This window comes from Passer domesticus, chromosome 5 (assembly GCF_036417665.1).
Source record: "Passer domesticus isolate bPasDom1 chromosome 5, bPasDom1.hap1, whole genome shotgun sequence".
Taxonomy (NCBI): domain Eukaryota; kingdom Metazoa; phylum Chordata; class Aves; order Passeriformes; family Passeridae; genus Passer; species Passer domesticus.
In genome coordinates this window covers 25,539,327-25,564,754 of record NC_087478.1, presented here as the reverse complement: position 1 = coordinate 25,564,754, position 25,428 = coordinate 25,539,327, and the positions used below count along the sequence as shown (strand labels likewise).

Genomic DNA, 25,428 nt, shown 5'->3' with positions numbered 1-25,428 from the left:
TACCTCACCACCCTCACAGTAAAGAATTTCTTCCTGACATGTAATCTAAACCTACTCTTTTTCAGTTGGAAGCCATTGCTCCTTGTCCATGACCACCTCTGGTACTGCACTGACCAGCCTTGTCTTATTTCTGCTGTCCTACCCTGTCACAGGGCTGAAGAAAAACAAACAAAACCCTGAAAACCATTTTCTTAGGGTACAAGACAAATATCGTAATTCAAATCTACACAAACACCAGAGAAAACCATTTCCCAGCATTATCTCACACAGAGGGAAAAACCCAGTAAAGCATGTGCTGAAAATACAGTACTTCTCAAAATGCAGCAAAGATTCCAGAAGTCAAAATTGATCTTTATGGCCTGAAAACCAATTTTCTTTTTTTTTTTCTCCCTGCTTGCTCCCCTGTAGCCCCTGTCTGCATGTTCAAAGTAGCAGGTTATGACTTGCTTTGATTTTGCTTGCTTATCATCATGCAGCTCAGGTTTTACAGCTATAAAAAGTCCACTGAATTATAGCTTCAGGGGGATTGACAAGATGTGCTTTAGTTCTGAGACAGAGCTTGGAGGGGGAACTGTAGATGCAGGAAAACTCTCCTTGGCAACATAAAAAGCCTCTGTCCAGTGTGCACAATCTTCTCTTGCTGAACTTAATGGCCTGAGAAGTGCACAGCACAGTAATATTTTGTTGCTTCAACTCCTAATACACTAGCTGAAAAAAAAAGTTTTTATTGATATGTTTTGTTCCTTGTAAAGTGTTTTATGCTCATGTTAGAAAGTTTTATTTTTTTCAGAGGGGACCAAATTCATTAGGTACCAGCTGCTTTCACCCAGCTCCTCTTGGACACATGCCATTTCTAAAACCTTGGTATGAATCTTCAGATTAATTCTACTGGGTGTTGTGTCACATCCTTTATTTACCACAGCACTGTACTTACAAAGGTGAACTGAATATCTCAAAAAGAAGCACAAAGATCAGGCTGCATCAGACTCTGCTCCAGCACACCTGCAGCAAACCTTCCTCTCACAACACAAGGCAAAAAGAGACTGGCATGGGAGTTCAGATAGACAGCTGGCTCTCCAGGGTGCATTCAGAGTATAAGGGCAAATCATTGCACAAGTTACATCCCTTGAATGTAATGTGGCCCAGAGACCCAGAGGAATGATCTCTCAAATCAACTTATGCTTAAAGTGTAGATTCAGCATTTCTTCCCTGTTCCTACCCATGCTCAGCAAGCCTAAAATAAAACTTGCACCCTCCCCCCACCCTGTCTGTCTACCTGGCATTACTTTCTCCATGAAAAGATCAGGAAATAAGGCAAAGGACTCCCATTTACAGGACATGCTGGGACTAAGACTCCCCCTTTAGCAGAGCCTGTTGGACATTACCTACATCCCACCTCCTGATTTTAGTAAATTAGTTTAGTCCCTGTCCTTGAGCTACTGCTCTATCTGTGAACACAAACTCCTACAGGAATAGCTTTATGGGTAAACTTCCCCCTCAGCTTTTGTTCCCAAAACCCTTGCTTATAAGTCCCCCCTGGGAACAGTCGCTGTGCTGCATCCCATTCAGGCTGTGCTTTTGAAATATTCCCCACAGGAAAGGCAGAAGTAGCTCCTCGCTGATGGTCTTTTGAAAAGCAAGAGGAAACACTTCAAGGGAAGTCAGTGAGGTCAACAAAAACCAGCAGCGATAGTAGTCTCTCACAAATAAGCAAGAATGTAATGCAGAAAGTTCTTCTGCAGAATTTTCCAGAAGTAAAATAAATTGGAAGACAGAAGTGGATGTAGTTCCCATAGCAAATCAATGATGTAAAACATTTAAATATTTAACCAAAATTTCAGCAGCTTATGAGCTATCAGGGAAGCTCTTTATTATGAAATTTTGACATTAATTTGCTCCCTAAAATACTGAGATGTTAAATGCAAAATGCACTGCATCAGTTATGCACCAAGGGTTAAGAAAGTAACTGTTTAGCAGAGACTGCTGACCTTCTTTTCCCTTCTTCTAACAGTCTTCCTGGGATGAATATCAGTCAATTAAAGAGGAGATCTGCACTGTGTCCTTAACACAAGTTATAACCTAGGTAAGTTTGCCCATCCCCACTGAAATCTGAGCCTTCAGCCTGTCAAAACAGACACACCAAGTTCCTTATGGAGCAATCATTAAAAAAAAATAAATTAATCTTCTTTCTTCAGCAGCCTTATTTTACCACTCAGGAAGAGTCCCTAACCTCGTGCTTATTGCACATGAGATATGCAGCTCTAAACCTTTCCTATTCCTGAGGTTTGAATAGTTTAGCTGTTTAATTCCCTTTTTTTTTTTTTTTTGGTTACTGTTATCCAAACTAATAATTCTAGTTTCTTCTATGAATTATATGTCAAAAGCTGAATGAAAATGTCAAAGAGAAGGTAAAGACAAAGTTCAAAGTCAGAATCTCAAGGGATCCAGTAGCAACCATCCTTCCACAATATCACACCAGATAGGACTTTGCCCTTTGGCCAGCACGTGTCAGGGCTCTGCCTGAATCATCAGAAATTCTAGCAACCAGCAGAGTTCTGGAGCAAAGATCTGAATCTGTCAGCACCTGGGTTTACTGAGACAATGCTGCTACATGCCTCACTGACCACAGTTACATTCAAAACAAGATGCTTTTCATCATTTATAACTCAGGCACTGACTCTGCCTATCGGTATGTTTTTGCTCTGTCACTGTTCTTTTTGCAGGTGCTATTGGACAATCAGCGAACAGGAAGAATGGTCAGGCAGGTGGGCAAGGTGCCACTTTCATACAGAAGATTTTCACTGGACCCTGGTCCATGTGAGCAGGGCCATAACTGCACTGCCCTGAAACCTTTATTAAGGGGGGCAACTTCAGCTTTTGCGCTTCTTTCAGGGCACAGCAATTGGCCTGACACAGCATCTGACCTGGGACAGAGGTCAGATCATAACTGAGCTCACTCACACTAGAGTGAGCTGTTATGCCATCATGAGAACCGGTCTGAACTGCGTCATTTCAAAGACAGCCAGCTGAGTTTGAGGATGTTTCTCTGGCACCCCAGAGACTCCAGCATCTCAAATATGGTATTTGAATACAAGATTATGTCACCCATTATGCACACATTGGCTAATGTTCAAGCTGTTGAGAAGTAAGAGCAACTTGTTCCCATTGGCCTTCCTGTATGAGCTGCTGAATTACTCACCATCATTTTTACAGAAAGCAGTAAAATTATATTTATGACTACTACATAAAATTCAAACAAGACCTTTATTTACATTAGGTTTTCAAGCAGTGGGTGTTGCAACATACATAACAAAATTTCATACTACATTTTTTATAGGTAATCAGGTTGAAAATCTGATCTACAGAATCAATTTGTCAAAACTGGCTAAGCAGAAAATGTGTTAACTTGGCTTAAGAGTACTCTGTCAATTTTACATAATTTTCTATCGTTCAGAGTATTTCTGATGTCCTGGTTATAAAAACAGAATGTTCATGCAGGTTAATTTACAGTGAACTCTCTAGTAAATTTTGCGTTCTTCACTTGTTCAGAAGAGCATGTCACTACTCTTCCCACCTTGTCTCACAAAGCAATTACGAGTCCAAATAGGGAGAAAACTTGATCAGGAGATTTTTAACAAAAACAACAAAAAAAATAAAAAAGAACTTTCATTTTGTGGCTAACTGAATTAGAATCTCTCATTCTGTAGAAAACAAGTTGTACTGTAAAGATTAAGCAGGTTCTTTTATTTCATATTAACATTACGCAGCAACCAATATGAGTGTCTAGGTAAACAGAGACTTTGTGAAATGTTTTGCTGCAAAGCTGACCAGTAATGCACACAAATGATAAAGTCATCAACTCTGCTTATTGCCAGAAATAAAAAAAAAAGGCTTCAGGAGCAAATAACACTGATTCATACTGTACTGTGCTCAAGCACTAGTAAACAAAATCTATTAAATTACATAGGTGGAAAAAAATCAGAGCAGCTTTGTTATCTTACTTGTGACACCTTATTTAAATTTCAGGCATTACTTCTTTATATCAGCATAAATATGTAGCCTTCTACAGGTTTTATGATGTGGTTACAGACATAAAAATGTTATAGTAGAAAGCAAGAGCTAGTTCAAGGAATTCCAGACTTTCAAATCAGCAAGATACAAAGCTAAAATTCATATGTTCCTTTTCAAGTTATGAATACTTTCACTAAAACATAAATATTTTAACATATATTATTTTTTCTGACATTCAAAATTGTAAAGTCAATATGGCAGAATTATTGTTAAAAGCACATATTTACAAATATTCTTTTTTCCATACATAAAGTATTTGGCATAATTATAACAATCTTACTGCATACACAACTGTTTGCTTCCTTTTCACATAATGGTACACTCCTTATTAAAATTTACCAATTATGTACAAAAATACTTGAACATTTATTATAGAAAACTTCTATAACTACTGTCAACAGCTTGTAACTGCTGAAGGTTTAATTGAGAGAATATAAAAAAGTGGTCACTTTCTTCCAGTTAAACTATCAACAAATCAAACACAGCTAAGATCAAGATGAGCTTCCCAACAAAAGAGGGAGAATATTTTTAACAATATGATTTAAAATGCAGTTCACACATCTGTTCCCAAGCACATTTAAACAGTCAATAAAAGAAAGAGGATACAAAACATACATACAAAAGGTGCATTTTTTTTTTCTTTTCCCTCCACATTCCTATGTCTTGGCATTAGCTTTCCAGAGCTCTTCACATGCCAGTCACTAAAATACAACCTAAGGCCAAACACCATTCTCAACAATAACGATAACGGTGATGAACTCAAGCTAAAAAGCAAATCAAAAGCTTGGCTCCAATGGCTCATACACATCCAAGGAACTGTTCAGAATTTTTGCTAGATTTTTACAAAATTATTAATGACCTTTGCAATTAGCTTTTGAAATATATGGATTGTAAACCAGCCATTTGTATTTTAAAAAATTGGCTCATTTAGTGAATTGTCTTGATAATAGTCAGTACTGACTCTTGTACACAAGTTAAATGAACAATTGAGTTGTACCTATTTCATACACAGATAGTATTTGAGGGTGAACTTTCAAGAACAGCAGAGAGCATTCACTAGAAAACTCCTAGCTTAAAAAAAAACCCCAAAACTAAAACAACAACAAAAAAAATACATTAACTGGAAGAATAAAAGTAAATTGCACCTCAAAAAGAAAACGGATGTGTCAGGTACATACATGAATGGCACAAAACCTTTTCAGGATCACCAGAAAGGTGCTGTATGCTGAATGAAATACCAGTATTTTTCCATCTTAAAAATAACGTAAGCCAAGTGTGTGTTTCAAAAATTCCAAACCACATTCTTACAACAGTCCTCTGCTGTATAACTTGCATTTTATCTCAGTTTTGCCACATACATTTGAAATTACCAACCTGCTCATCAGGTAAGAGAAACAACTTTCAGCCTACTTGCAGAAACATCCTAGTCTACAGACTACTTTGTTAGAAAGCGTGCATTTATCTCTAGTAGTAAAGATCCAGTCAGTATATTCTGCATTTTGTAAGAAGCATTCAGCTAACTCAGATGAGAGTTGTAGGGTTTTAGATTTTTCAAATAAAAATAAAGCACAAATAAAAGCATTTATCAGTATTCACCACCATGAAATTAAAAAAAAAATCCTCTCATTCATGCTTCCTGTAATATCTGGCAACCTAAATTAGTAATTTCATTTCGAATGTGCAACATAATATTAATAAGCATTTTGAAATTACTCAAAAGAAAAGGTGGACAAAATATTAAAGTGCCTAACTAAATGAGTTTTACCATTCTTAAAAAATATTATTTCTTAAACAGTAAAGAATGTGTTGCAATTAAATACAAAAGTGGCTTCTCATAGCTGAGAGACTTTGCGGGGCAGAGGCCTGGGCCGGGGCACCTGCTCAGTCCTCCTGCTGCTGTTTTCCAGGTTGTTTGGCCGAACCAGCTGTGGCTTGGGTGGCAGTGCCGGGGGGTCTGCGGCGGGCGGGATGGAGAGGCTGTGAGGTAGAGGAACGGGGCGCTTCAAAGTCCGCTCATACACGCTGTAAGGTGGTGGGGTTTTGCTTTCTTTTCTCACAGGCTCCTCAGAAATGCTGTAGCTTGGGACAGTCACTGCTGGTTCGCTGCCTTGGCTTTCAAAGCCTGATGTTTCGGATGTGCTACATCGGCTGAGCGAAGAGATGCCGCTGCTGTAACTCCCTGACAGCGCCGGGGAGTTGGATATGAGCCCCGAGGAATGATACTCCACTGGAGACGGTGTGAATGATTGCACAGACCCCTGCTCAAAAGAAAGGGCAGAAGAAGAATTTACCTGGCATATAGGAGGGAGAGTGTTTCTGTGCTCAGACTGAAAACATACACGGATACAGTGCATGTAACTCTGAGCTTTGATAAATAGAAGTGTTTCTGTCCCCGTTTAATCAAGACCTGGTAAGAAACTGATAAAAAGCTCGTTTCAGTAGTGCCTGGGTACACCTTAGCTAGTGGTCATGCCAATAATTCATATAAGTGGAAATAAATTTGTTTTTAAATATTATCTTACTATCATAATACCCTGGAAAAATCTGGAAGTCTTTAGAATGCACCCTTAGTTTTCCCAGCTGGAAGTGAAATGCATCACTGGGCACAGGGCATACATGGGGGTATCCTGCCCCCTAACGCCAAAGCCCAGCCACTGCTGCTACTGCAGGCTCTCGCATCCCAAATTCAGTTTCCAAACCTTTTCCTCACAGCTTTTAGTGCATTGCTGTACAGTGAAAAGTGCACTTACACCATGGCATTGTTTCTGAGGGTACCATAAAACCAGTGTTGGGGGAGTAGCACAAAGTAGGTATCAAGGTAAGAGCCACTGCTGGGTGCCAGCTCCTTTCTCTGCTGTTCCTGCTCCCATTTGGAGCAGCAGCAGAATGGCAGGAGATGACAGCATCACCACCCTTCCTCTCCCCCATCTCCCACGTGTTCCTTAGACATACAAACACAACAGACCATGTGTGCCTCAGGGACAAGGGCACATGGAGGGCACAGGCGGCCAGGGCTGCACTGGCAGCCTCACAGGTCAGTGAGGGATGGTGAGGGATCAGCAGCTGAGGGCCCAAGCAGCAACAACAGTGCTGATGACAAACAAAAGGCATGGACAGTAAAGACCTACCTAAAATCACTGAGCAGTTCTAGTCCAGTGAAGCAACTTCAACTGAAAACTCTGAAAGGTTAGCCCATGCTTTCCAAATTAAAATTTTTTTGCAACATATCTAATTATGACTGGACTCATCTGAGACAATCCCAACTTATTGGTCTCAAGCCTCAGGCTAAAAAAAAGGGATGGAGAAATCAAAATAAAGGCAAATTTCTCACTCCCATTCTTGTTAGACTGGTTGATGCTCAGTTGCTCAGCTTGAGGTGAGAGTGGGAGCCATGCAAAGGATGGGAGTGGAGGAGGAGAGGGGCAGGGGTGTACAGAGCTGGCTGCACTGACTTTATGCTGTTGAGATAATTTTAGTTATCCATCTAGGACTGGATCCACAGAGCACTGAAATCAATGGAGAAAAAAAATCTTCATTTATATCAGTGGGTTTTGTACTAAGATGGTTTTCTCTGGTAGCACACTGTTAGAAGAAAGGCTAAAATCTGAGCCCTGTATATGGCTGTGGAAAAGCAAAGCAAGTTTTATTTAAAGCTCAACACCTGGTGAAGACATTTCAGACTTTCTCAGGAGCCTGTTTAACTACTCATTTCATGTTTCATTCCTCTGTATGTGAGGAAGCTCTAACTGCACTCCTACTCCCACAAACACCCAGGGTCAAGGTCTTCAAATAAATTATGTATTTGGCTCCAGTTCCAAGACCATTGGATACTTGGAGTAAGTGACTATATATAAGATTAGGACCTTTGCTTTTGTCATTTAGAACAATAGCAAATATGTACAGCCTGCACATGTAACTCCTTGGTGCTGGTAAAACAGCATAAACTACTTTTACCAGTAGCAAGTGACAGTCTAGACACCAAAACAGTCTGGAAATTCATGGATGCTCAAAGTGAGATCCAGCAGTTCTCAGAAATTTGGGCCAGCATTCCTCTTCCAAGCAGCAATCCAGACTTTGTGAAATGCTTAAATTCTGTCCAGACCTATAGAAGAAGAATGTTAGGAAGAGCTTCAAACATCCCTAATAATCATCAGTACCGTGTCCATTAAGGATGAAAAGGAAGGGTCACTCATCTTTGGACAAGATCCTAATGTTCTAAAGAGCTTCCTAGTAAGCAATGTGTAATAGGACTGTGGGGCACTCTGATGGCCAGCAGAATTGCTTTGTTATGAATTTGGACCACTGTGCAGACACAAGTAGTAATGTTACACGCTTATGGGAAGGCAAACAGGACCATGAGTGTGGACTTGTAATTAGGGACCTCAAGTAGAAAGGAGATACTTTGGGGTGCTGTTCTCCTCCCCAGGCAATGTGTATCTCTGCAGTATTAATTAGGCATTGGGTTGCTGAGGGGTTACTTTGGCAGGGCTGCTTCCCTCTGTCCTTGCATCTAAGTGCCTGAAACACAAGTTGTGCTCCTTTCTATTTGCTCTCCGTCCATGTTGTTGACTCTTATATTTCTACCTGCAGAATCATCTCTGCTTCAATGGGGTGGCAAAGGCTATCCCCAAGACCAATGACACACACTCTGCCAGCACCAGGGTTTGCCTGGAATAAGCAGGCTATGTGTTTGTGTGCTCCAATGCTGTGGAAAACACAGATTTGCCAGTCAAGTTTTCCAGAAAAAAAAGCAGGTACCGGTATGTGAGTACCAACGCATGCAAACATCTTGAAATAGAAATGAAATGTGCACATTTCAGCCTTAAATTACTTTGGATGTTTAACTACCAGTGCTTATTCACAGCCTATGCTTAATGTGTCCTACTGGCAGGTGTCAAACTACTTGCATCTTCTTACAACTGCCCTGGATCATCCTGCAGAGGAAAATGAGTATTAAAATGATTGAAGCAGGAAATACTCTCTAACAGACCCTCTAATCTAACACCTCAGAATGCTGGAGGAATAAAACGAATAGGTTGCACAACAGGTTTTCCTGGCACCTCCCCTTCTTCCACGTTGGAGACAGAATACTGGTTTTTGTACAGTATATGATAGGAAAAAGAAAACATAATATAATCCCAAATAATGCACATGAAGTATATACCACCTACCCCACAACACATGAGATCTGTCTCACAAAGGTAATTCACTGCAATAAGACAGTACCTTCATTGGTGATCTTCCAGCAGGAGAAGGGGAAATGGAGGCTATGTGTCTTGCTGGTGATGCTGTAATGGTAGAAAGATTTCAGTGCACTTGTGGCATTACAATTTTCACTAAGAAATCTTTTTAAGTGGATAGGAGATGATTCAATACATAAACATTATCTCTAGTTCTCTTGGCTGATGGCTGTAAATAGTTTTAGAAATTTTGTTTATTTTGGTCTGTTCTCTGGATTATCTTGCAGTGCAACCATGTATAAAAAGTTTCTGCATCTGCCTCTTCTGACAAATTTTATATCACTTTAAATTGATTATAATCTACCAAATGATAACAAGTTAAAAAAAGAGTCAGTATAACAACTTTTCCCTTTTTGTTCTTAAGAAATGTATTATGTATTTGTAAGTCAAATAAGGAAAATAGAAAATACATAATATACTTGTATCAAACATTTATCTCCAAATATACTAGAAATATGGCTGGACAAACTTAGAGGCTTAAGTACAATATACAAAATGTTTAGTCACTCCTTTGAGAACAAGTATATTTATAGTATCACTTGAGCAGCCTTTCCTTTAAAAGAAAATTAATCTTTTGAAAGGCAAAATGGTTATAGTAACAGAACTGATATACTTTCATGAATGTTGTGCATTTTCTGGCCAGTAAGATTCTTTGTGGTTAATGATCATTTCTGATTGCTAACCTCCAATTATCATAAAATCAAAAGACTAAATTTGATCATCCTTCCTCACACTAACACTAACTGTCTGAAACTGCTCATTCATTAGTGAAGGGGCAGAGTATTGGAAACTGCAGAGAACATTAAAGAGATGAAAATACCCACAGAGGCAGTTCTACAGCCTTTCATGTAAGAAATAAAATAATAAGCTAACCTGCCCAAGAAGTTAAACATCAAACAGAGTGGAAAGAATCTAAGCCCTCAAGTACTGGAGCTTTATCTGAGAAGTCCATTAACTCACCAGTCTGTGCAGGTCTTGGTGGTACAGGAGGAGATATAAGCTTTCCACTTTCTGATGTGTTTCTGGCTTCCTTCCCACTGTCCAGGCTCCAGCTGCTGGGGGTGGAGTTTACAGCTGGAAGAGAATGAAAAAACTGTCATAGGCATCAACACTTCTATTTCTCTGACTTGCTTTTATCCATGAGTGCAAAAACAGACAGAACTCAAATGCCTAACAACCTGCATGCCTGAAAAGCTCTCCATCTGCACTTGCAAAGCTCTTAAACAGCAGCCATCAATCTCATGGATGCCTGATAGATGCACCTGGCCCTCAGGTCAGTTTGTGACCAGCAGCAGCAGCTGAGATTGCACTCTGGTGCACTGCAAATCCAGCCGCAGAGGGAGATAAACTCATTATATTAAAAGGCTTCAAGCTTATCTTTGCACCAGACTCCTATTTAGAGGTTTCCAGGCAGAAGGGAATAGACTATTCATAAAATGTTCCCATTAACTCATTTTATATACAGAAGGGACTGGAGAAAGAAACTCTCCAAATTCCTACTGACCTCCTTCATAAAGCTTTCTGTGCTAACATTCTTGTGTTGCCTGCATAGACTACAAATCCAGAATTGAAGAAAGCTGGAAAGAAGGGCACAAAATGTAGGAAGTAAAAACTGGAAGAAATGAAAAAAAGCAAAACAGCTGACAGAAAGAAAATAAATTAAGAAATATTATGGACTGAGAAAATTTCTGTACCCTTTGTATTTGTGGTCAAGGATCTCTGCTTGATTATGTAAATTGACTAAAAACTTGACATGCATAAAAGTGGCTGTTTTCTTTGTTACCCTGATCAGATTCTATGATTTTAACTGAATGATCCCATAAGGTCTGGAACATCTTCCTTGATAGAACTGGATTATCTCATGTCATCAAGATGTCACCAATATTGGAAATAAGTTAGACAGAAGAAGAGGGCATTTAACATGGGCAGGTCAAAAGCTAATTTGAAAAATACAACTCTCACTACACATCCTTAAAAATAAAAAAAGGGGTTGAAAATAACCACTTCAAACCTTCCATTTATCTCCCAAATACACCACCAAAAAATCCCCCACCTTAAAAGCCTCAAACCTCTTGCTTTGCCATGACACTTTCCTTCTTGTTTACTTGTTTTAATTGTGAGTAGAGAATCACATGCAAGGACCCTGTGTTTATTTACAAAGATAAAAAGTAAAAGCAAAGTATTGTTGCTAACAGATGGCATCAATTATCACCATTGTAGCAACTCTGAGAGCTCTCAGGACTGCAACCCCACTAAACACCAGACTTATTACAATAAGTACAGTAAAAATGACACTGGTCTCATATCTGAAACAATATTGTTACAGTATAATTACACTTTAGTTGACCCTGGAATCAATGAACACAATAATCTATTTTCTAGAGGATAATTTTGCTTTGTTATTGCCAAAGTATGCAATACAGTATTTGGTTTTTATTGTAAGTTGTCACCCAACAGCATGGCTTTGCCCTTATCCTAAAAATCACATGGCACCAGACCTAGGTACTTCAAATGCCTGAATCTCTTGACAAGCCAATTTCTTTTCTTTTAAGTCATCCAAGCAGTCAGGTTTTTGGACTGCTAAAGCCTTCAGGAGAGAAGGCTGTCATTTTAACAGTTCTGTGATGTACTTGGCTGCATTGGCCAGTGGAAAAGTTTTGCTATTTACATGTTAAATTATTTCATATGTTTTTCAGCCCTGTGAAAAAAATCCACCTGTGTTTTCATAAAAATGTAAACACAAAAATACCTATAAAACCCAGCTGTTATTAAAGAAAATCTGATTTTTGGTCAATACTTACTACAGTATATTATTAAAATAGTTACTTTCTATACATTTATTTTACTGTATCCTTTATTCAGCATACCACAAAGGTACATTTCATAATGAAATGATGGATATTATTGATGTGAAGCACATAATAAAATCATGGCAAACAATTACTATGCTGACAGTATTGGGTTTCCCATGTGCAAAATTGTAAGAGGCAATATTTTTCTAAGGAAATACATATATTTCTCATTTATGGTAGTTAAAATTCCCAAAATGCAAGAAACCACAAATTGCTGTTTTCAGTCCAAGTGTAATCAGAAGCACACCGAGTTATATTTGATAAGCAGGACTTGCCAGTACCAAACTTCAGGACTCTGTCATCTCTTTACCTTCTCTTTGCCCCGTTCTCCAGAAGTTGGCTTTTCCCCACATATGTCTCTCTTGAGAAGCAGAAAGGACAGGTCTCACAGGCAGCCTGATGAAACCTGCTGCTCCATCACCCCCTCCTGCAAACTTCTGGGCCTAAGTTGAGTGCTAAATTCAGTTCTCCCCTTTTGGCAAGGTGTTTTGACACTTAGATTTGTTAGCATAATTTATAGTTGGTTAGAACGTTTTGACGCTTGGAGATGACAGTGTGCACTCAAAAGAACTGCATTCTACAGGAACAAGATGGAGTAATGAAGTTTTCATTCTTCAGAGATTGGCATGTTGTAGGATGTCTGCTTACCTTTGTCGGAGCCGGGCAAATTGGAATCACTTCGTGGCAAAGCACCATCTCCAATATGATTAAACAGCATTCTCTGTAAATTGAGAACAGCATGGTTTACACATAGCTCCTGTTGTATTTCAGTAGCCTTTATGAAAATAAATATATTTTTGTTATTATCCCCCCTCCAGGTCTGCTTAGGAGGCAGAGTGATAAACATCACATAAGAACATAAACAGTTTAATTAAAGTGTGTGCATACAGATAGGGAGTAGACTAATTTTCTGAAAATTGTACACACAGAAATTGGAGGGAGGATTATTATGTACTGAGTTCTGACAGTTTCCAGCACCTTAAAAAAACATAAAAAAGCTCATTCCTAAAGAGATATCTTAATAGATTACTTAAAATAATTGCAATAATTTCATTACAGAATCAGGATCTGAACAAGATAATGTTCAAGTTATGGCTGTTACCTAAGAAAAGCATTGTGTATTGTTTTCCAACCCTGACTTTTTTGGTAGCAATCTTCTTACTTCTCTTGTGGATAAGAGCTGACCCATAAAGCATGTTTGTCTTTAACTTTCTTAAAATCCATTTTGTTTACAAATCAGAGTAAATGTATGAAAAAAAAATCTACCATTGAATTAATTTGGCAGCATTCAAATAATCCATGGGTCACGAGTTCGTCTTGAAAACATACGTAAACAGCATAGAGTTAATCCTAAAAGTAATTCAGACATAATTTCCAGAGGAAATGGGAACAGATAAATGTGGGGTTTTTTATTACTTTTTTTTTTCTTTAAGAGCAAGATCAGATGATCAGTAAAATCCAAATAAGATCCTATTATTGTGTCTCTTGCCAGTGTTCACAGAGCACTGTGCCAGGTTGGTGAGGCACTATGCTGGGGTTCCACGAGATGGCAAACCCAGCTGCAAAGTGATCATCATTGACCTAATATGTTGCAGCTTTGTGTTACAAAGTGAGAAACAAATACTTAAGCTCAATTCAACTTCACTTTAAACATCTCAGAGAATGCTTTTGGTACACTTTGAGCTACAGCAGGTGTGCTGTATGTCATGTGAGAGTCATTCTGGGTCAGGAAATATCTGTTTTCCTGGAATTACCATTAAACTGAGGTGCTAAACCTACGTATGTACTCTGATGTGACAGAGAGTGTGACCATATGTTCCTGCCTGGTCTGATTGAGTGTTCACTGCCTAGTGAGTCTGCAGTGTACTAGGATATGATGGACAAGTGTTGAAGTCCATTTTCTGTTACAAAGGTAAAGAGCAACGGCTGACAAAGCAACTGAAATTGGAGGAGATAAAGAGACAAAAGCTGAATGAAATACAGAGAAACAAAGACATACTAAAGAGAATGAGATATAAAACCATATGGAAGAACAAGAGCAATCACAGGATGTTTAATGACACACAAATAAAAACCCCAAAAATGTAAAATTCAAAAAGCTCAATAGAAAAATAATAGCGCAAAAACTAAGGAGGCTTGTTGACCAGTCAATGATAGTAGCCATTCCTCTTCAGAGTATGGGAAGAGCTGGAGAGACACTGTACAACCATTCAGCCAGAGATCACAAAGCAAGCACAAATGGATGTTGACTCAAAACAGCTGTACATAACCTTGAGCATCAATTTGAATGAAGAAGCAGATGAAGTGCTGCTGTGGTCTTGTTCTGTGAAGTCCATCAAACTTCCTTAAATAAGGTAGCTATGGCTTGAAAGACTTGGAGTTCAGGAATTTGCCTGTGAATCTCACCTCTCCCAGTTGAAACACTAATGTGAAAATTGCTTTCATTGAGCTGTATCTAACAAAGTAATTCATAAATGGGTAGTCCTTTCCTCTCAGTGTGAAGCTCCAATCAACACTGTTGAAGTGGTGTTAGAATGAAAGGAGAAAGGACAAGGAACAGTTTGAGCAGCTACATTTAAATGAGAGTTGCAGGTATCTCTAAGATATCTCCTTACAATTGTCCTGAGGAATTCTTTTCCCCTTCTTTATCAGAAGGCAGAGAATTGGGATGCTGTTTCTGATCACAGTCCATTTTTACTGCCGAGGGAACAGCAGAGAAAGAAATTTCACTTTTCCCCAGAAAGATAATATCCTTATTTACGGTTATAAGGGCAGAAAGAAACCATCAGACCTTCTCATCTTTGAAATACGCTTCACTGTACGAGCAAGGAGATTTTCTACTTACCCTCTCATGGGACACTGAGGGTAGAGACAGATTGGGAGACTTTCCTGCTGGGCGAGTCTCAGAGAGAGCGGAGACTGGGCCTACGAGCTCCTCAGCCTCCCTTATGCAATCTCGGATAGAGTGGGGGATAGAAGTCGCATTCCACTTGGCAAAGCAAGAGTTTGTAGTCTGGGAGCAAAAATGGGATAATTTTTCTTTGCGGCAAACTGTAAAACCGCATTATTTAAAGAGCATCTCCTGATCTTTCCTGTCTGTTGTTTTGGCTCCACTACCACTGATGAAGTGCCCAGATCTATCTGCTCTAAGTAGTTCCTGAGAACTGTCCTTAAGTCTGGCTAAGCCTCAGTATTACTTTTAAGCCCTCAGGTAGTAGCATGAAGATTTAAACTGAAAAGAGATTAAAAATGAAATCAAGAGCCAATTCAATAACCAAAGAAACAAGGGACAAGAAAAGAGCTAATTAGAAACGAATAAATAATTTCTAAAATAAAGAATCCTGGAGCTGTTTTTTATCAGTGGTAAAACTTCTGATAGATATGAGAGTGTTGAAAGCACAGCCTTTAACACTGTATGTATATTCTTATCTTTCTCAGCTTCAGCAAGAGGTGCATTATGTGATGGCAGGGATTAAAACAGCAGCTGTGTTAAAGAAAAGCACTTTGGGAAAATAGGTCCATTAAGAAGAAAAGATGAAATAATGACTCAGTATTGGCCATCTTACCAAGCTCAATGTTGAATTTCAGAATACTCAAAAAATACACATTTCACATAGACCTGTCTAGCAGTATTTAAAGGCAAGAACACACTACATTGTTTTCTCTGGTGTAACAAAATGTCTATAATTTTTTTCTAAAATTATATTGGAAAATAGAAATTGCCACTGTTATTATCTCACAGTGGCTAGGATTAGCTTTCTTAGAAGGAAACAAAGGGGAGCTCAACAAGGACAACTGACATGATAAGAGTTTTTCATTCTTTGTCTTCTTCCCTAGATTGAACAAATGCTTGTTGTTCCACACAAGCAGGCTGTGTCATCTGGTAGGTCTCTGGATCTCTCTCTCACTTCAGTAAGTAAACGTAAAGAAACAGACCTACACCCAAAGAAATTAAGCAGAAACGTGACCCAGCACTATGTACTCTATTCATATCTCTTACATCTAAAATATTTTAGAGTATTTTCTTATAAACCACAAAAAATCCCTTGAGAAGTTACAAGAGTGAACAGGCACCGAATCTGCTCAAAGTTCAACACACATCTTTGTTGTCTTCTTAGGTATTTGTGCTCCAAGGATTCCCAGCAAACTTCTTACCTGGGAAGTTTCCAGAGGAGTCGGATAGATGGCACTGCAGGGCCTCTCTCTGGGAGACAGGCAAGAGTTTTCTCGGGAATGCTTATGTTTGTCAGACAACAGAGGAGAAGCTAGAATATAAATGTCTAGTGGTTAAATTCATGCAGTGAAACTCAAGCCATTTCAATTCTATGGTTATGACAAAAAAATCTTCTGTCTCTAATAATTCAGATTCCCCAAGTAACTGGCTAAATATGATGTCTGACCAGTGACATCATGCAGAAATTCAGCTGTGTAATGTATCAAGAGTCATTTAATATGGTTTACCACAGCAGAGAAGCACTGACCTCTGGCACTGGATGGAGCAGAACTGGTCACGTTAGGTGAAGCAGAATGAGTAGAACTAAGGCTTGAGGTAGATGGACTAGGCTGTGTATAGAAGAGATGTTGTTGTTACCCAATCACATTTACAGGTTTGGAAAACAAAAATTTATAGCATGCTTTTCACCAGAACAAAGAACTTTAACTTAGAGTAGTTTATCAGTAATACATAATAGCAAATCAGTATAAAAAGCATTAATCTAACTACACAAATACTAAATAAATAGAAATGTAATTAATACAGTAAAATAATTACATCGCAATGTGACAACTGGACAGAAAAGTCTATGCACTGTAAGATCACTTTGTATCATAGTCCATTGCTACTTACTACATTTGTAAAAAAATAATGGTCTAATTTAAACAAGAGAAAACAGTTACATTAAAAAATTATTTTTAAGTGAATGAATTTGACATCTCCTTTAAAGATTTGTTTTTTAAAAGAAACATCAGCAATAGTTATGAGATTTCTGAATCAAATAATAGAAGAATTAATTTAGTAAATAGCCTTGTAAGAAAGATTCTGTACAGGTTGAAGAATGACAAATTATACCTGCATGTTAAAAACTTCATCTGAGCTTTCTGACTGCCCAGTGATGTTGCTGACTTCAGCAGAGGCTTGGGATGACAGTGATGAGGAAGAATACCGATTGACAGCTGGGTAACTCAAGGGGCTATTATATGAATAATGAAATAAAAAATGGTTAACTCTAATTGTCAATCATAATTTCTCATGTGAGAACAGCACACGTTTATTAATCTTTAATTGGGGAGGGAATAGAAAGAGAAAGGAGAGAGAATACATATATGAACTATGTATTCAAGTGTATTCAAGGCTGAACACACTTCAGCCAGATCATACAAGAAAGCATGCATAATAGAAGTATTTATGGGCCATCTTCCATGGGTAGCAAAAATATGTCATTACTAATATTTAACTTGCCTGCGTCGTGGTATTACCCTGGCAGCATCAGGGCTCATAGAAACAGGTATGGAATTCCGGCATACACGAGGACTTCCATTTGGGAAATGAACAGGGCTAGCTTGTACACAGGCAGAAAATTCCTGGTGAGTTATTAAAAGAAGATTAATTAAAATTAACATAGTATCATTAAGCATTTCATAATATAAAGATATGTAGACAACTAAACATAAATGTAGTTACATGGTATTTTGGGTCAGCTTCATCATTAATAAGGAAAATATAATGATAGTAAAACATTACTAGTAGTAAAGCGTGATTACTTTTCTCTGCATAGTATGGGAGGTTTATGTTTCTCTTTGCTTTGTGGTACTGCAAAAAGGCTACAAGCTGTAATGGGGACAAACAACCAAAAGATGTCACTGTTTGTTGCTTGGGAAAATGTACCAACCCTTAATGCAGCTGAACAGTCTATTCTATCTGTGCACCTGCTCACGTGAGTACCTGTATTCCTAAGCTTGACTTCATCACAAAGAACTGATCCACCAGCTTTTTGTGCAATGGCCTCATGTCCTGTGGCACCACCTTCTCGTGCACCGCCAAGCCAAATTCTAGAATCTGGGCCTGCAGAAAAAGAAAAAATATTTGTGATCCATTTTCTTTAAGCTCTCATCATCAGTTAGGATACCAATTCAAAAGCAACCCAACAAAATGCACATTGCCTTAAAAACACTTATCTAAATCCCTGAAAGACCTGTAACCAAAAAAGGGCTAGGACCAAAAGCACACAAGAGGATTTACCCCCTCTTCCTGTTCAACTTTCCCAAAGGTTTCACCTACACAAACTAAACTGTAAAATTAAAAAACACTATGGATAACATAGTGAAAAATCTTACTTAATGGCAACTTTACAAAGGAGCAGTTCTAAACCCTAAATAAAAGCCATTTTCTACAAGAACATTTGTAAAAAGCATGAAACAACAGCAATGGTCAAATCCGCCAGAGACTGTAATATATTGGCAATGAAGTCCATGGTCCCTATCCTATTTCAACTTCCCAGAAACCTCCTTAAGTGGTAGCCTGATGTATATCCTTGACACAAGGCAGGACATGCTTCAGAGTTACAGTGCTAAAACTTCAATCTCGCTCAAATTTCGTCACATGAATTCAAAATATTGAATTGGTTACAGGAGGAATCAGATAAACTCAGATTTAAAAACAAAATAGCTAGGGTGTGCTGTAATATCTTTGGATGAGAGCTCCTGGCTGATGTTTTCAGGCAGCCTGTGACCAGGCACACAGCTGTACAGCATCCCTGACCTGGGGTCAGGACTGCAGCACATCCATCCACACACACAGCCGTGCCAGCCCTTCCAAATGCTCCGTGTTAAATCAGCTGTGGGTGCCAGAGAGGGTTGAGCTGCTATTGCTTGGAACCCGTTACAGGAAGCTGTTAACTCCAGTTTTACATTGTAAACATCAGTGAGATTAACTATAGCTTGAAAAAATTAAATTATAATGTCAATTCCTATACATTGTCTCAGTGAAATTAAAGTGAGCTCAGTGAATCTATTCTGATTTATACTATCTGAGGACCTGAAACTTGGCTGATCTGACCAAAAGATCCCACAATGCTGATGAAAAATGAAATTTCCATCTTGCCAAATTCTAGGTTGGCAATAAAATTTGAAACTTCAACATGCTGCCTAGAACAAAAATGGACAAATGGCAGTTTAAAAAGCTGAAATATTAGTAAGATATTTGATTAAAAAATACTCAGCATTTTCAAATGGAAACACTTTATATTTGAGGCTGGTAGGTCATTGGCTTATAAATTAATAGAGAAATAATGCAAAAAAAAAAAGCATAGAATATTCATATGCTTAATTTGATCACTTTGTGTTTCTTTTACTGCCTACCTACTTTGCCAATTACTACTAGATATCTTTCATTGAAGTAAGATTTTGAATGCTTTTGTGCTCTTATAGCAAACTTTGTAGTGAAAATATTTTCTGTAATATTGGTAAAATACAAATATATGCCAAAGGCATCAAATGTTTCAATGAAATAATGTTTATTCTGTCATAGTGATAAACTATTTTGTGCAAATATTTGTATATGAGCATGATAAGATCGGCCTCTCACTCCAACTTTATTTTACACAAACCAGTTTGAAGTGATTAAGTTGATGATGGAAAAGGACTAGGGAAAATATATTAGCATGGCCCAGAAGCCTGCTTGTATAGAAAGTTACTCTCTACTTGGAATCGAACTCAGAAAAAACACTGAAGACCACAGGGCAATTACTAACCTCTGATATTTTTTATTTTATCTAGGGACATTTTTAGCTAGAATAGCTGAACAGACCATCTTGTCAGTCTTTTCCCCACTTTACCTGCTCGAGTGTAAGTTCTCTTAAGCGTGTGATCTTCTCTCCATCTTCTGGATGGTTCAAGATATATTCTTTGACAAAGAACGCCTAAACACAATAAAATGACAAAGTAAAACTAAGTGAGTAAAACCACACCACTTTATTTATTTTTAAAAAAAGTTTCTAGATAACATTTTCAAATTATTTCTAAGTTCCTTTGAACTGCAATAATTGATAATACATATTAAATAGGTAATTAATCATATAGTCATTGGTGGAGACCATAGGCAAAAAATGTAGCCACTAGTGAATGGATAGGTTTAACATTTGAAATATGAAGGTGCTGAATAGAGATAGCATCTTCTCCCTCAGAAAAGAAAAAAAATACAGGAAATAATTTACAGAGGAAAAAGAGGGAAGAAGGAAGACAGAGTCAAGAAGGTAGCAGATGGTCAAAGGACACTTCTTAAAACTTGGAAGTTGCCTGAAGGGAAGGAAGATAATGGTAAAGACATGGTCACTCTTATCTCAAGACCAAATGCTCCAAGAGTGACTGAACTTTGAGTTTCATACAGGGCAGAAGGGAAAAGCAGGTGAAAAGGAAAAGCATTTACAGAAAACAGGATAGCAAGAAAGGTAGAAAATAAGAACTGACAAAACAACAGGTAGACATGTAAAGACTGAAAAATGGACATGCAAAGAGAAGAATTAGAGAGAAATGGAAAAAAAAATTGCTAACAGTTTTGATGTTTACAAAATGAATTGCTGAAAAGTCCTATTTTAATAGTGAGAGACAGAGGGCAGAAGAGAATAAAAACCTGAACACTGTCTAAGAGATCAAGAATTACAGCCAAGGACAATAATAAAGAGCAAGCTAGAACCTTTGATACACTTGTGAAGAATGGAAGCTTTGCAGAGACACTGAGCTAGCTCTGACACTGCTAATTCAAACCAGACATAGTTCTGACATGACTGTATTTCTCCAGGGACTCCCTTCATCGTGCTTCACTATGCTAAACAGTTTTGTTGTTGTTTAAAGGCAGTTAGGAAACAAAAAGTGTTACTGCTTTGCTTCAGTCTCACAATTTTCATAAAACTGCAGTTTTGATTACAGAGTCTAATACTATATTGGACTCAATTTCTTGTAGTTTAATTAACATGCAGTTTTATTATATTTAAATTTAACACTATTGAGTGAACACTGAATCTCTCAGCCTTTGAGACAAGTGGACAGAATGTTATTCAAACTGACATTTTCAAAAGAAAAACCAGCAGACTCACGTATCTCATAAGACTATTAGGAGAAAGAGAAAAATCAAGCTGGGCTGCAAAAAAACCTCAACTCTTTCTTTTTACTGAAGTTTCATAATTCCACAGAATTTTGTATAAATACAGCATCCCAAACATTTAAGGTTTTCCTAAGGTGATTCAGAAATGATAATAATGAGGAACAACGGTTAGAAACAAATCTAGTGTTAGACACTCCTAAATTGTATTTATTTTTTACATGTTTTTCCCTCTCTCCCCCCAAAATAGCTTTTCTTAAAACTTGGAATTCCAAGAGAAACAAGAAGGATCTATAAAATTATAATTCTTTAAGATAATGAACTTCCTGTTGAGAATTTATGTGTATATATATTTATACCCACACACACACACATATATATATATACACACATGCATATAAAAACTAGAAGGTCAGCACAAAAAAGTAAATTTGCTAGTTGGCCAGAAGTATCTCCCATCCCAGAAGAGGAAACATATTATAATAATTTACTTACAATTAACCAGTTAATTGAAAATTTCCAAACAAATCACTGAAGAATGCAGGGTAATTGTGAATTGAGTCATCATTGGAGTAAGTTTATGGTACTATCTGCAGCAAAATGGTTATTTCAATAAACCACATCGTTAACATTACCTAACCCAAAACTGCCATATAGGTATGATTACAGCGATTATTCATACAGCACTTTCTGTCCTTAATTCAGACAGAGGAGCTGCATTTGTACAGGGAAAGAAATCGGATTTTTAATAAGCAGAAAATAAATTGCTTACCTCTTGGTATCTAGCAACTCCACCATTAACTGCTGCATCAATGACCCCGTTTAGACACATTGTGAGAGGGTTAATGTTCTGCATCTGTCGAGTTTGACACTGACTAATCAATGTTCTTAACTGCTGGTTCTTATTTTCTAAAACTTCAATAGCATTCTCAAGGGGACTCATTTCCACCTGAAACATGAGTGAGAGGCATTGCAAACAACTTAATCTTCAGCTGAAAGATGAAACATTTTGCAGGTAGTTTTTGATTTCTTAACATAAACAATATTATTCTATGTCCTAGAGTAGTTTGACAGAGAAAATACTTATCAGCTGGGGGAAAGATTTGATTTTATCATGTAATCAATGATCAAAATAAACAACTGGTACTCTTTTGTAGATTCATTATCTGACCTTGAGAGATGACCCAGCCCTTGCTGCAAAACATTAACATACTTTCAGCCAGTAGTGGAACTCTTAGAACTCAGGATTAAAACATCCTTGGTAATTACCAAAAACAGGCTTGCTGTCAGGGAGCTTAATCAGTTTCAGGGTACAGAGCAGAGCTGAAGTATTGGTGAGCTAGTTTCCCCATCCAAAGTGAAGTCACCAATGAGACTTTATGGAATTTGAATGTAAGCTTTGAGCTAAAATGATGATCAAGTTATAGTCAAAGGCAGCCTTGAGCAGGATGTGCCTCTCAGCTCTCAAGGGTGGGGAAATTCCTTCAACAGGTAGTGTAAATTGCCAGAAAAACCAAATGCTGAGTGTTGGGAAGAGTACAGGCTTGCAGCTGCCTATAATTTACCAAAATATACAAGTGCAAATTCGAGTTATGACCTCATACATGCCCAGGAAAAATTATTACAGTTTACTTTTGGAAATGGTGACTGTAATGGTAAAATGGTTGTAAACTGAATGTCTTCATATCAGTGATCATACTAACCTAGTAAAGACTCAGCAGGAGTCAACTAACAAAATTTCTCATGTCACACACATTTTGATTTTACTAAACTCCACCTTTGGTTTTCTACAGGAGAATGTCAAGATGGTGACATTTTCCTGCTATTATAAAAGAAAAACTCAGCAGAGTTTTAGAGAAAATCAATTGTACTATGGTATCCTTATATTTAATGGCATTATTCTAAGACTATCTTTGACAAGAAGGAACAGAGCTACAGATGCTATGTATACTCCAGGGCTCAGCAATTGACCAATTATTTAGAGATCTTTATAGGAGGAGCAGTCCTCCAAATATATCTAGAATCTATTTAAGGATTTTTAAGTAATAGAACAAGCAATGAAGAAATTTCAGTGTGTCAATAACAGACTGGTACATTTGCTGAATTTTAAGGAAGTAATTTACTGACATTAAATGTTGCCTTTGGGTGTCCCTTATTGTTCTCAACTTCTTTTTCCTCAGCTGTTTAAATAAATCCTAAGGGTGGTTCTTAATAATACTTTTCAAGAGAAGAGAAATCACACAACTCAATATACTTTGTAAATAATTTTGTTGTAGACACCTTGAGACCTTGGTCAAAGAAATTACATACATGTAATAAATCTTAAAGCAATTCATCGAATAACATATGATTAAGGAAGTAAACCAAGCCACAGTAAGTATTGACATGAGTCTCATACTCACCACTTCACGTTTTTCTACTTCAAACCATCGAGATATTCCAGGTAAACTCTGCACCAAGATCAGTGTGGTTCTCTCCACCCAGAGACTCTAAAATATATAAAAGAAATTTATTTCCCTATTTGACTCTGTATCTTCCTTGATTATTAGCAGTTTCTTTTATGAACACCTTCACTAAAGTAACAGTATACATTAAAAAAAAATACTAACATCCAAATTCCTACTGAAAGGTCTATCCCATAAATCAACAGCACTCACTTTTCTCCTTTCTAGGTCTTACTACTAAGCAGTAATTTCTGCTGATTTTTCACTCTTAAATTTTATTATATGTTGTCCACAAACCTCCATTAGTCACTCACAACTGCATTGGTATTTGACTTTTTTTTCCTGATCTAACATCTAAGAAGAACCACAGTTCTGAAGCAGAACAACTTACAGAGCAGAGAGCATGATCAGGTCTCCTTTGTGAAGCCCTATTCAAGATTCCAGAATGCATAGCTGATGGGTACTCAAATATCCTACTGGTAAACACTTTGTGCAAGAGGTTTGTAAAATGACAAATCAACATACAGGATGGAGCTTACACAAAATATATATGTAAGCTGTACAGTTAAAACAAAGCTCAAACATACATCAGAAGACAACAGTGACTCAATTTAACTAATTTATTATCCTTACAGTTTTTTCTTCTAAATTTATAACAAAATTATTATGGGATAACTCTTTTTGTCTGTCTGAATACCAGAATATATTCAGCATCAGGATGTGCTTCTAGTGGTAAGAATTAAAATTACACCAAAAGATGAGTTTTCACTGTGACATTTTTGGTAGAAGGAACAGAAGGGATTTACCTATCAGGGAAGGAACTATTGCTTTTCCCTGAGACTATCTCTAAGTTCAGAGGTAGTTTTTAGTCTTGATATCACAGGAACAGATCATTATGCTGCAGTACAGTCAAAACTGTCTCTTCCTTGCTCTAGAAGGAGATAGCTTTAGGCAATCCTATCCATATCCTAGACTACCTCCTTAAAATTGTTTTTCCATCTGCCTAAGAAACTTTTCTGAGACTGCTCTGTCCAGTTCTGCCTTCTATACATCAGGATGAAAAAAAAAAGAATTTTTTTCAATTTTAGTCACATATACAGCAAGACCTCTGCATCTCCCATATATTTTTGATACTATTTTATTAAAAATAAGAAGGGAAATAGTCAAACCTGAGATACCATCTGCTCTAGAGAATTTGATGTACCACACTCAGCTGAATAATACAAATGCAGATAATATTTCAATAAGACAGCTTTTCTTGATGTTACAAACAAATCCATAGGTTCAATAGATCAGGAAAGGGCATGATACTTTACCTTGAATTCATTTTCCTTGTCCTTGGTCCCTTTGTGAAATGGTCTGTCATATCGGAATCGCCAGATGTGATTTACTTTGTAAAAGCTCTTGATATTATCAGGAATTCCATCTCTCTGCAAAACTTCCTGGTTTTCTGGAATTGGTGTCACTGCATAAATCTGCAAATCTATATGTAAAGTGTTAAGGCTATCCCACTTTATTCAAATTACAAAGCATATTGACTCCTGAAGCATTACAGAAGAAAAATTCTTTAAAAAGTATGCCTCATGAAATGCTTTTATACTGTTAATGGTTTGGGAAAGGAACCAGAGAGATTTTTTGATTGTTCGAGATTTCTTTGTACTGTTTTGTTGAAAATTTCATCCTTATTTTTGAAATAGAGCTACTTACATGAAATAGAATAAAAAGTA

The 25,428-nt window shown here is 37.5% G+C and overlaps 1 protein-coding gene and 1 long non-coding RNA gene across 6 annotated transcripts in view; one reads left to right on the top strand and one right to left on the bottom strand.

The window, feature by feature from the left end:
- Positions 1-532: 532 nt before the first annotated feature.
- Positions 533-3,914, top strand: LOC135301881 (uncharacterized). Its single transcript, XR_010363617.1, has 3 exons — positions 533-2,083; positions 2,724-2,765; positions 2,893-3,914. It is a non-coding gene; the product is annotated as an uncharacterized LOC135301881 (long non-coding RNA).
- DOCK4 (dedicator of cytokinesis 4) overlaps positions 3,246-25,428 on the bottom strand; it is a 224,731-nt gene continuing 202,548 nt past the window's right edge. For 3 of the 5 annotated variants that reach the window (XM_064422379.1, XM_064422377.1, XM_064422378.1), the window contains 14 exons: positions 25,018-25,184; positions 23,660-23,746; positions 22,030-22,206; positions 19,996-20,079; positions 18,105-18,224; positions 17,622-17,743; positions 17,232-17,352; positions 16,645-16,726; positions 16,319-16,428; positions 15,009-15,176; positions 12,812-12,884; positions 10,272-10,385; positions 9,298-9,359; positions 3,246-6,329 (listed from right to left, as the gene is read on the bottom strand). In XM_064422379.1, coding sequence (XP_064278449.1) covers positions 5,904-6,329; positions 9,298-9,359; positions 10,272-10,385; positions 12,812-12,884; positions 15,009-15,176; positions 16,319-16,428; positions 16,645-16,726; positions 17,232-17,352; positions 17,622-17,743; positions 18,105-18,224; positions 19,996-20,079; positions 22,030-22,206; positions 23,660-23,746; positions 25,018-25,184 — 1,913 coding nt within the window. In that variant the 3' untranslated portion in view covers positions 3,246-5,903. The remainder of the gene's footprint in view (positions 6,330-9,297; positions 9,360-10,271; positions 10,386-12,811; positions 12,885-15,008; positions 15,177-16,318; positions 16,429-16,644; positions 16,727-17,231; positions 17,353-17,621; positions 17,744-18,104; positions 18,225-19,995; positions 20,080-22,029; positions 22,207-23,659; positions 23,747-25,017; positions 25,185-25,428) is intronic. The other 2 variants (XM_064422380.1, XM_064422381.1) reach the window with 1 other exon arrangement.